The sequence below is a fragment of the Pleurodeles waltl genome, chromosome 1_1, assembly GCF_031143425.1.
Source record: "Pleurodeles waltl isolate 20211129_DDA chromosome 1_1, aPleWal1.hap1.20221129, whole genome shotgun sequence".
NCBI lineage: Eukaryota > Metazoa > Chordata > Amphibia > Caudata > Salamandridae > Pleurodeles > Pleurodeles waltl.
The window spans coordinates 663,394,742-663,407,841 of NC_090436.1; the positions used below are offsets into that span (position 1 = coordinate 663,394,742).

Below are 13,100 nucleotides of genomic sequence, written 5' to 3' on the forward strand. Positions count from 1 at the left end.
CATCATGACGCGACTGCAGCAGGTGCATCAACAAAAAAAATACAAAGTTGACACCCACTTTCATTGTCTCGATGCTAGGTCAGTTGTATAGTGCCTGAGCTTAAAGAATTGTTTTAATTTGTCAGAGCAAGCCAATTACGTTGCTGGCTAGAAGGCTGCTTGGTCATTATGCAGTTCAGTCTTGCTGGCACTAAGTGCGCCGCGTCACGATCACCTCAGAGAGGGCCTGAATGCATGACTAATGAATTTTAGTGTAGTGATGAGGACACTAGCACTAAAATGTCTAACCCCTGATGTGTGGTACTTGGAAGGGTTGTGACCAATATGTTATGGCAGACATTATAGGAATCAGGGACATACCTCTAATTTGAAATGCATTATAGTGAACGCTAAGTGTTGAGGGTCCTAAAAAGGAGCACATATAAAGAGTGACAACAGATTTTAGTCACTATATAAATCATTAGTTGGTGAGATTTTACTCATTTTAAGAATTCTGGAGCATTTTCAGGTGATTTTGTCTTGTGAAAAGCGCTGACCATCTGTTGGGAGGTGATGACCCATGTTTGAGAGAAAACTATTGGAAGGTTCTCTAGAAACTAAAATGAGAGCACACTATGTGTAAGTTCACACTATCTTCCTCATCCATGAAGAAAAAAGCCTGATATTCTGAGCAAAACATGTACTTCTAACAGCAGCCTGTTAATTGATTCCCCAGTGTTCACTTTAGCTTCACCACAGGGTTCTAAAGCACAACTAGAGTGCTAACATTCCGTAATTATGGCACACCTTTATGGAATCAAAGCTGTAAAACTAATAGAATGAAGGGGTTCAATTTCTCATAGAAATTATGGTTAGTGCTGTAAAAAGCTAAAATGAAGATACACTTTGTATGAGCTCTCAAATGTCTTTCTAATCCATGTTAATAAAGCAGTCTGGTATACAGACTCATTTACTTTCAACACTGGCAGCGGTCTGTCTAGTAGTAAGCAACTGGAGCTTCATCAGAGTCCTAATGAGCAACTAGAGCATCCAAGTCTTTATTTATGACAAAAGTGTGACACACCTGAACACCGCCTTGATGGAAATGAGGTTGTAAAACTGAATGTCTTTCCTACAGAAAAGTTTGCAGTAAAGGAACAACATGAAGATATCCTTTTTTCATGGAACCTATGGTTAGGGCTCTAAAAAGCTAAAGTGTCTTTCTCATCCATTACAGTAAAAAATTCTGACATGCAGACTGAACCATGTACTTCCAACATCAGCAGCAGTCTATCAATTGACTACCTAGTAATCAACAGCAGCTTCACCACAAAGTTACAAAGCACTAGAGTGCTACCATTTGCACATATATATATATAATATGTATGTAAATGTTAGCGCATACATTTGCATATATATACATATATATATTTATATATATATATATATATATATATATATATATATATATATATATATATATATATATATATATATGAACACAAATCTGGCGTAGTCGCTCAGCACCTAAGCGCTGATGGTGCTTGACAATTAACGCTCGCCACTGCGTTTATAAATTTCCACTTTCCCCCTTCTTCTACAAAGAGGATCAGAACTCCAAGGCGATTTTGCTGAATAAACTACATTGAACATTCGCCTTGGAGTGCTGATCCTCTTTCTAGAAGAAGGGGGAAAGTGGAAAAAAAAAAAAAAAATATATATATATATATATATATATATATATATATATATATATATATATATATATATACACACACAAATGTTAGCGCATACATTTGTGTATATATATATATATATATATATGTATATATGTATATATACAAATGTTAGCATTCTAGTTGTTCATTGGAACTTTGTGGTGATTTGAGGAATCTTCATGAAATTTTCCCCAAAAAGTGCCCCAGTGATTCTTGTTGCCCATGGAAAGTTTTGCAGTGATTTGTCAAGCGGGGGCTGAGAAAAAGGGGGGTGAAAAAAGTTGTGTTTCCTATGTTAATTCCCATAGGACCTTTAGACTCGACTTCAGCCCAAACTACTGGACGGAATTACACAAAATTTGGCAGAAAGGTATCTTTTGGTATGCAGATTACTCTTTCGCTTATATGGTGAAAATCCGTCCAATACTCTAAGAGATATAAAGGGAAAACACATTTGTATATCTGGGCTCACGTCATCTTCGCGACGATCACGACGTATTCACAAATGCATGCGACAACAGAGATACTGTCATTGGCTGGCTTGAGCTGTCTAGAAAGTTGCGGTCACCATCTTAGGGAATGGGTTATGGTCCCCGGAGCTGAAAGTTGGGAAGGAAAGTGATATAAGGGTTCAGGTGGAGATACCGTGGCCCCAGGGCTGTTTTATCAGGCACTATGGTGGTCCAATTATGACCTTAAAATATATTTTTTTGTCGAGTGCTGTGATAGTCGCAATTAAATTGCAGTGCTCAGTGCAGCCCACTGTGTAACATTGCGACATCTGAGAAAATATTGGCAACAGCAAAAAAAAAGTTATCCACTAAAACAGTGAAGTATCCACTCAAAAACCCACTGAGGCTCTCATGCACCCACTCACAGACCCACTCAGACACTGACACAGCCAGTCATAGACCCACTCAGACACTGATGCACCCACTCACAGACCCACTCAGACCTCCATGCACCCACTCACAGACTCACTCAGACACTGACACACCCACTGACAGACCCACTCAGACACTGACGCGGTCACTTACTAACCCACTCAGCCACTGACACATCCGTTCACAGACCCACTCAAACACTGATACATCCACTCACTGACCCACTAAAAGACTCATGTACCCACTCGTATACCCACTCAGACCCTCATGCACCCACTCATAGACCCACTCAGACCCTCACACATCCATTCACAGACCAACACAGACCCACTCAGACACTGACACATCCACTTACTTGATGCACCCACTCACAGACCCACTCAGACCCTCATTCACAGACTCACAGACTCTGTCAGACACTGACACACCCACTCACGGACCCACTCACACACTGATGCACCCACTCACCGACCCACTCAGACACTGACAGAACCACTCACAGACCTACTCAGACACTGGCACGCCCACTCCCTGACCTACTCAGACCCTCATGCACACTTACAGGCTCACTCAGACCCTGATACACCCACTCACAGACCTACTCAGACACTGACACATCCACTCACAGATCCACTCAGACACTGACGCACCCACTCACAGACCCACTCAGAGACTCATGCACTCACTCACAGACCCACTCAGATCCTCATGCACACACTCACAGACCCACTCAGAAACTAATACACCCAGTCACCCACTCAGACACTGACAAAACCACTCACCCCCGCCATGCAGTTGTTTCATCAAAAAATGTACTGCAAATATTATATTGATATTATCAATGATGTTATCAAAGATGTCATGAGCACCATAATTTGTGGGGTAGTTAGCAGTCCATGGTGAGGGCATGTGTTATAGTTACCTTAGAGCACTAGTTATAATTACTTGAGATAACTCTACTATAACAGGTGAATTTCTATGGTTTTGTACGTTTTAAATGTGAAACATGGGAAATGCAAATTTTTTGGCCCCGCCCCCTTCTTCTTGGGCCCTGCTTCACAGATCACCCCAAAACTTTCTGTGCACAACAAGAATCACCAGGGCATTTTTTGGGAAAAGTTTGTGAAGATTCATCAAATGGTGAAAATGGATAGGCAAGTCAAAAAACACCTTTTCTATGGATACATGGTCCTAACTATAACTACCTACTGCAAAGCGGTATTCTCCCAACTGGTGGTTGACACATCCATAGTTTGAAGATAGAGTTTTACCATTCCCCTGGTCCAGCATTGGTTGGGACTACTTTCAGGCAGTTGCTGACTTTTGTGTGTCACTCCTGGACAGGTTGGACAGGTCTTTCTCCCCTGAAGACATTAAGGTTGTAGAGTGGATTTGGAGTTCATTGACACGAGAGACCCCAAACAAAGGCACACAAAATGGAGAGGCTTCCTCACTTAAATATATCTTATCTTGTTGGGCTTCAAATCTCTGGGGGAAAATGGAGCAGGAAGGGGCAGAAGTCTTCCGAACACTACAAAAGGACCATCTGTCTCTTACCTTCTAAACCCTAGAGTCTAGTCCACTGCAGAGAACTTCAGGAATGCATTGAAGAAGACGTGTAATTCACATTGCTGTCTGGTCACTCTACAAACTTCATCTTGAGTAAAACTTCAGTGGAGAAAATCAAAATTGATTCCTGAGGGGTTGCCATAGCCATTTTCAGCACGCCCTTCATGCATATATCATCACACATACACATTTCATCCATAGTCCACATGTATGGAGGCAAAAACCTTTTAGCAGTAGTCTGGCAGACCAATTAAAACATACTGGAAAGCCTAGTATGCAGCTCACACTGGCATGTGACAAGTGAAATTACTTGTTCTACCTCTACAATCTGTTTCTGCCCCCACAGTCAGTCCTCCACATCCCAGTGAGCTGATGGTAGTCACCCTCAAATAAGGAAGGTACACATGATGAACACCTCCAAAACACCGAGCACAGTTCTGAGTCACATTTTGTGTCTCAGGGGGTCTTTGTGTCTCAGGGGGTCTTCAGCGCACAGGTATGATTATTATGTGTGCTGAGACCAGAAAACCAAGAAAATGTCAGAGAATTGCTACGGGAACTGCTTTGGGAAATGTAGGATGTGTGTGCACACTATTCACAGCTGTATAGAGAATCTTTTCTATCCAAAAAACTTACCTTCACAGTATTGCCAAAGTCAACATTTGGGCTACGATATATTGGTAGCACCATTTTTTTTTTGCCAAATATTCTGACATACAACCAGTCAGTAGGGACAGCAGAGATCAGGGTAGGTGTTCTTTGTAAGCTGTGTTATCTTTCTAGAAAGTAAGCTTTTGCTGCAGAGGGCAGTTTCTTTCTGTATGTTGCATGTTCTATTTTGGAGGCATTTTTTACTGTTTGACTTGTGCCCTGCTGAAGGATGTGTGTATAAGGTTATTTTGTGTCAGAAGTGATATGCAAGTTGTTATTTTGTGAGCGAAGCATGAACTTCTATAGGTGTGCTGTGCTCTGGGATGAATATTTTGTTGAAGGTGTACTCTTGCATTTGCTGCATGTTTTGAAATTGTGTGTCTTACTTGAAGACTTGGATAGCATCTTCGGATTAGCAGGTGTGGTGTGGGATATTTGTTCCTGTCTGGCAGGTGTGCTCTGTTGCAGTCCATATATTTCATTGTAAGAATGTGTGATATAGTCATTGATGTCAGTTCTCATTCAGCACGTGTGTTCTGGCGCAGGATGTGTATTTTGGTGTAGAAATTGTGTTATGATGCTGGAATTATATTCAAGTCTGCGATAAGTAGTCTGTTTTCAGATATTTGTTGTGGGGCAGGAGACGTGCTCTAAAGAATGAGTGTGTTCTCTTGTCAGGCTGCCTTTTATTATAAATGGTGTGATATATAGACATATAGTTCTGCATAGCAAGAGTAGTTGGGTTTGGAAGATAGGTTCTGTTGTAAGAGGTATATTTTAATGGAAAATATGATTTGTAGTGTAGGAGTGTTGGAGGTTGAATGTCCTGCTGCAGAGGGTGGGTTGCATTTCTGCTTTCTATTGCAGGGCGTGTTTTGATACAGGTGCCTTTTGCTTGATGGTACTGGCGAGCAACGTGCTTTCCTTTATAGCTGAGATCTGATGCACGGTGGGTGTGTGTTTTTAAGAAGACTATGGCCTATATTTATACTTTTTTAGCGCTGCATTTGTGCCACTTTCTGACGCAAAAGCGGCGCAAACTTACAAAATACAATTGGCCCGTATTTATACTCCGTTTGCGCCGAATTAGCGTCGTTTTTTTCGACGCAAATTCGGCGCAAAACTAACGCCATATTTATACTTTGGCGTTAGACGCGTCTAGCGCCAAAGTATGGGCAAATAGCGTCATTTTTTTGCGTGAACGCCTTCCTTGCGTTAATGAGATGCAAGGAAGGCGTTCCCGTCTAAAAAAATGACGGCGACGCAAATGCGTCGTATTTATACTCCCGGGCAAAAGTCACGCCCGGGAGGTGGCGGGTCAAAAAACCCCGCATTTGCGCCACTATTTAACGCCTGGGTCAGGGTAGGCGTTAAGGGGCCTGTGGGCTCAAAATGAGCCCACAGGTGCCCTCCCCTGCCCCCAGGGACCCCCCCTGCCACCCCTGCCCACCCCAGGAGGACACCCAAGGATGGAGGGACCCACCCCAGGGACATTCAGGTAAGTTCAGGTAAGTATAATTTTTTATATTTTTTAATTTTTTTTGGGTGGCATAGGGGGGCCTTATTTGTGCCCCCCTACATGCCACTATGCCCAATGACCATGCCCAGGGGACATAAGTCCCCTGGGCATGGCCATTGGGCAAGGGGGCATGACTCCTGTCTTTACTAAGACAGGAGTCATTTAAATGGCGTCTGGGCGTCGAAAATAATGGCGCAAATCGGGTTGAGGCGATTTTTTTGCCTCAACCTGACTTGCCCCATTTTAAGACGCCCTAACGCCATTTTCCCCCTACGCCGGCGCTGCCTGGTCTACGTGGTTTTTTTCCACGCACACCAGGCAGCGCCGGTCTGCTAGCGCCGGCTAACGCCATTCCATAAATACGGCGCCCGCATGGCGCTTCAGAATGGCGTTAGACGGCGCTAAATTTTTTGACGCTAAACTGCGTTAGCGCAGTTTAGCGTCAAAAAGTATAAATATGGGCCAATTGTATTTTGTAAGTTTGCTCCACTTTTGCGTCAAAAAATGACGCAAATGCGGCGCTAAAAAAGTATAAATATGGGCCTATGTGTGCTGATTATGGAAGATACACGTTTTCTGTAGAAGATGTCATACTGTGTCGGGGATAGTTTAGGATTCAACTATTTGTAACGGACTAAGCAACAAGCCTAACCTCGTGAGGGCCCTCCAAGGACATTTGTAATTTCTTCGATTTTACACAAATCTCTTAATTTGTAAATCCAGAGGCCACCCAACTATAAGTTCAAAAGCACAGGAAGCGAGTTACTATGCTGTATATAACAGGTTTTTGCGTAGCGGCATGACCTTCTCCCCTTTATTATACTTTTTTTTTTAACGCAGTAACACAGTACTGTAAGAGATTTTGGAGAGCAAAGGATGTGAAACGAGGTCACACCTTTATCTGCATGCCTGTGGTTTCCATTCCTTTACATTTATATTTTCCTATTTGTTCTGCCCCCCTTGCTGCATTTCTTATTGCATGTTTCATGGTGTTTTATTGCTTTTATTCTTATGTATGGGCTGTGATATTTGTTTACAACCTACACAGAAAAGGCCTTCACAGTCATTGTGCCCGCCCGGCAAAGTCTTTCAGTGCGTACTCACGTCTTATTTTCTACTCAGACGTGGCTGTGACTTACTCATGAATTTCCAGGAGAAGGAATGGCTCTTGGATCACAACCCTTTTTTTCTGTGAGTAAGCATGTTTTACACCTGAAAATGTATTTGTAAACCACAACTTACCCGTCTGAATAAAGGCATAACTACACACAGAAAATGCTTTTTGAATCAGGTCTAGTGCTATTATGCCACAGCAGTGTCTGATGGAAAACCGTTAATTTAATTTGTTGAAAGTAACTGATTTTCCAATTGACTGTGGTATATTAAAGAAGATGGCGACTTGGAGAGGTTGAGCAGAGAAGGAAGTGACAAGAGAATTGAGTTTTATGAAAAGAATGAAGAAGAACAAAGTGTATGATTCTAAGGAACATGTACATCTCTCAGTAAACTCTGAGGAGTCATCAGGGGCACCGATCTAAGGGTTGCAATGTTTATAAAATTCACTGAACATCACTTATGGGGATCCCACAACATATATGTTTAGGAAGAATTTTCCTTAAAACTTTTTTTTAAAGGGAATTCTACTAATGGTGCTTTCTTTGCACGGGGGCCAGGGCTTCTACACTAAACTTTTTAAAGGATTTTTTTGCCCACATTTTTTACATAATGTAAAAAATATGGAGAATCATAATGTAATCATCATGAATTTCACAAAGCTTGAAAAATGTTGACAAAACCGTGAGGTTTTCAAAGGAGATCCGCATGAGCAGAATTTGTAAAAGTACAAATCTCAGGAAAAATGGAAGCATGTCATGCATTATGTATAGTTTTATGAGAGCTTATATATAACTCTGTACCAGACCTGCCAACTTCACCAAAAACCTCACAGTGTGGGAGGGGCGGGGCCTTGGAGGGGCATGATCTTGTGCCGAGAAGCACCTAAAGGCACTTTTGCCCCCACCCCAGCCCCAAGCCCCATCCTGTAAAAAGATAAAGAAAAGCTTGCTGAGGGTGCTGCCGATGTCCTGGGTTGTTTTAACACCCATTAATGGATATCGGCAGCTAAAAGCCTCTAAAAGGAACTGAACTGAAAACCACTGTTTACAGTGGTTTTCAGCTCTGTTTTCCCTGCCACCATGTGATATTGGCTTCTCACCGAGTGACCATGCAAGGGGAGCCAACATTGTGTGGCAGATGGTGGCACCTTGTGAGTTGGCAGGTCTGCTGTACTGTTATGACAATTATCCCTTATCTTTCCTGCCTTTTGGGAGCATTAAATATAACAAGTCTCCTTCCTTCATCATTTACTGTCCCAGACAAGCGGGATGAAACAATGCCTCACTCTCCGTTCTTGCTCCACTGTCACTTAAAGGGGCCATCCAGTGAATGACTCAAACCCCTAGTAGACATGTCAAACAAAGCTACCTTCTACAATGCTAATCCCTGGTAATTATTAGTGATGCAGGATTGGGTAAAGAGAATAATTGCCTTCCTCTTCATTGTATGGGCCCCCTAAAGTAAACTATCACATACATCTTTTATGCAATTATTTCCTTTGCAATCAGTCACTGTGGAATAATAAAAAGGTATGTTAAGTGAAAAATTCACTTCATTTCCAGACAATTCTCATGGAAAGTTGGTTCTCTTAATTATATCCAAAGGCCGAATCTGTCTTCTTTTACTGACTTTTCGTATGAAAGGATTTTCCACTAACTACTTTTTGTCATTAGTTTTCACTAATCTTATGAATTGTATGAAATGTAGGACAAGTATCATATGGGTCATGTAGCACCATATAAAACACAATACATAAATGTAAAGCATAAATAAATAACTATACGCTTTATAGCCCAGTAGTAGTCTATCATTATGATTCCTGTACAGTAAGGGGTAAGGAGGAGGCTGGGGTGAGTGGTACATTTATGCTTCTCGTGAGACCACTGGCTTTATGGGTAAATACAGTGGCATATTTTGGGCCAGCTCTACCTCATGTTAAATGCGAATGCCCTGACAGTGGGGCAGCTTCTGCTCCAATGACAATGCTCAGCATTTGTGGTACCTGTCCGGGTTCTGTGTGCAGACGTGCATCTGTAAGAGGATCCGCTGCGTGAAAGTCTTAAAGCACTGCCCACATTTCCAGAGATGCCAGTCACTGAACTCAGAATTGAGTTGGCTTGTAGATGTGGGACTTGCAAGAACCCGCTGGTTTTTCACGTTGATCTGGTTGTAGCCTGTCTCGATGGAACCGGACTTGTCCAGAAGAGAAAAACTTCTAGAGCATGGAGTCTGTGGGAAAACGATGGAACGCTGCAATGCAGTTGAGGGTATTTTTCCAGCTTTGCTGAATGGCTGAAGAGTATCTTGTCGTGACATGGCTTCCATGACAGGTGAGGGAACGTTCACTGAAAGACAGAAGAGGAATGATGGGTCAGCATTACCCACATGTCAACGACACGTGCTCCTATGAACAGCTAAGAGGCACAAGGTGCTAACAATTCATTATGTTCAGATAGAAAATGCATCATCAGCCTAACCACATGTACTATCACAGCATCTCATGGACAGCACAACTACATTTAGACAAAAAGTGCTGTGGGACCACAGAATGTGCAAATATAACGTATTGCAACACCATAACAAGTCCCACTACCCATAAATCTGTTGCCATACATATATTTTTATCTCAAATACACACTTTTCAATTTTTGTATGCATATATTAATTCAGGCAAACAAACACGTATCATGTATTAGGCTGGACTGTACACAGGAGAGCTACTTACGAGTAGCTGGAGAGCTACCGGTAGTTCACAAGCTGCTTGTTGGAGAAGCCTGATCTAAGGTGATAATTATAACCATGTTAACCCACATTTCAATTCAAAGGGAGACAGGTTTTATCAGGCTAACCAAGGAACTCTCATGAAAAATTATTTAACGATTTGTTTATGTGGATTCTAAAGCACACTCTCACTAAGATGGTTTCTTGGTGGTAGAATCTACAAAATCAAAGTCAGCAGCAAGTGTAGGAGTTGGAAGACACAATAGTGTAGAGGAAATTATCATCTTATATTTTTCTTGAATTAACCAATTCCACGTTAATAACCAAAGATACATTTCACTGCATACCCTTATAGATTAATATTAATATCTCATCCAGTCTTCCTCATCCTGTGAAAACAAAGAACTTGAAGTGGTTCATTTTTGGCTGAGAGAGAGTTCCTTCTGAGCTTTCACTTGAGGAATTTAGGGGAGGTTCCAACCATGTGCACCTCTTTGAAAGTAATCCTTACCTCAGGAGAAAGCAAGAGTAATTACTTTATCAGAGGCACAGCAGAAAAGAAAATCTGAAGGTATTACAAATGTACGTTATGGCAGATTTTGAATATTCTGGATTTGTTGATGAGGCCAAGCTATGATGAGCTCCCATGATTGCCATTTGAGGAAAGCACAACAGATTTTACCTATGCAACGTATGCAGAAAAACAGGTTGATATAAGAGACAAACAATAGAGAGCAAGAGAAATCTGGGAGGCAAATTTAAACCCATGGCTACTTACAAGGTGAACTGCCCTTGGACAAGCTTACAGTTCGTATGACAAAAAAGCAGAGAGCCAAGTGTTCTTCTGTTAACTATGTAGCATTACTTCCAAATTAGAAGAATTTAGTTTGGGTGAATTGACTCATGTCCATGCAATGGTGCCACTTTAAAGTCTACCTGCCAAGTGGAGGATAATATGGGTGCTACCCAAGTATAAATAGAACAAGATGTCTCACACTTGAATTAGGCTGGCCAATGGCTACACACAGATATAAAAAAGGCTGGAACACAGTACTAACCTTTGTCTGCCAGCAGTACATTTTGCACCTGTGATGAGGAGAATGGATGGAAGTTCACCTCCTTAGAATTGTCCTTGACAAAAGACTTATGATGTTATTCATACTGATGATCTGGAGCATCTTCAAGCTAATGGTTGACAGAGTCCAATGTGGATGCACGCATCCATTAGAACCAGGGCACTGATGCCATTGACCAATTATAATCATAGAGAATGGCAACGGATTCAGTTTCCTGGTGAGGGTGGAAAGCCACTTGCTGATCCTGGAGACTATCATTCTCCAGAGGGCATGGTCTTATTTGATAACTTACATGAAATTCCAAAATGTTTATGACAGCAGGGACCAAAGAAATAATCTCAAAACTGGCCAAAGTAGTAAGATTTGCAGTCAATGTTTCAGAAAAAAAGATAACAGAGTCATGTTTAAGACTGTCAGGTACTTAACAAGATTAATAAAAAAACATTGAAGATGGTCATAACATAAGGGCCATTTGTAGTTGTAGAAGGACTTCATAGGCTTGGTGACTTGGTCAGTGGGTGAGATGGGGAGCAGTTTCCAAACCCACCACTAGAAAACATCAACCAGAAACTGCCTAACAGTGACTGGAGAAGACAGAGAAAAGCTGGTGCTTTGTGACTGGCAATATGTTGGTGTGGGTTGGTTTGGTTTATTAAGAGTCAACCGAAGAAACATGTAGCTCTGTCTCTGACATAGAATGCAATTGGCATCTGTGTGACCTCATGCGTGGACAGGATCAGAGTGATACAAGTCAACACACTACTTGGGTAGTGCTGATGGCGTCTCACATTGCAGTGTGAGAATGATTTAAAGCAGTAAGGTTCAAGGGACAAAGACACTGGAGAAGAGAGCCTGGTGAGTGATATACATGCAATGTGGCACATTACACTTGACTAGGAATGACTGTGAAAGTTTACAAAAAACTTGTTTATGCTTACAAGTGCACAGCTTGAAGAAATTAAATTTGCATGCTCCTCCAAGCAATTAGCATGGCTGTAGTCAAATGTCCTGTATTGTTATTTACAGATAGTAAAATGTGTAAATGATTTCTATTCTTGTCACTTCAAAATCTCCTACTTTATTACCCTAAATCATCCTCATCTCTAAAACAATAAAGGTAGCACAGGAATGTATGTTTTTTTCATATACTTTCATATTACAGACATATTGGGACAGTTGACTTAAATGTTTCTTGTTTTTGTTTTTAGCAGCCAGTACCAAACAAAATGAGAGAGAATTAACAGAGTATCCACTTGTCCCGAAGAAAGAGAAAAGGGTTTGTTTCTGATCATTATGGTGTCCCTGGATCCCTATTTAAGGACTGTTAGTAATCCAAAATTGATGCCACTTCAACTATGTATTGGGTGAAGTTCTGCAAGGCCTCAAAAACCTGCCTCTCACATTCAAGCACTGATGCACTGAACTAAATTCACTTGTGCTACCCATGGGTGTGAAAGCAAACCTTGAGGAGCTGAGCCAGAGACTCAGTTTACAGAACAAGGACCTATGCATAACATCAACTTGTCTCTTCAAACCACTGCCGAAGGTCCATGCCTCTTGTATAGGACAATGCTCCACCCTCAAGGATGTTTATTTTATCAGTTGTATGGTTTAAAACTGGACACCAGCAAACAGTGGAGACTTGTGGAATCCAAGTAGGGCCACTGGGCAATGATCTCATGTTGTATGGGACAATGCGTATAGCTTTGAAATGCAGCTGCACGTGACTTGTATTTGGACACTTTTGTGGAGCTGTAGAAACATTGTGATTGCCTTTGATTTTCCAAAAGTCCATCATTCTCATACCTCAATTGAAACAGCAGACTACTGCGGTTAAGCTATGCCCCATTTATGGAGCAAGAATGTT

At 41.6% G+C, this 13,100-nt stretch overlaps 1 protein-coding gene across 1 annotated transcript in view; it reads right to left on the minus strand.

Annotated features, from left to right (window-relative positions):
- The window catches only part of PRDM6 (PR/SET domain 6), a 249,583-nt gene that overhangs the window by 58,495 nt on the left and 177,988 nt on the right, over positions 1-13,100 (minus strand). The window contains exon 5 of the mRNA XM_069221885.1: positions 9,439-9,781. Coding sequence (XP_069077986.1) covers positions 9,439-9,781 — 343 coding nt within the window. The remainder of the gene's footprint in view (positions 1-9,438; positions 9,782-13,100) is intronic.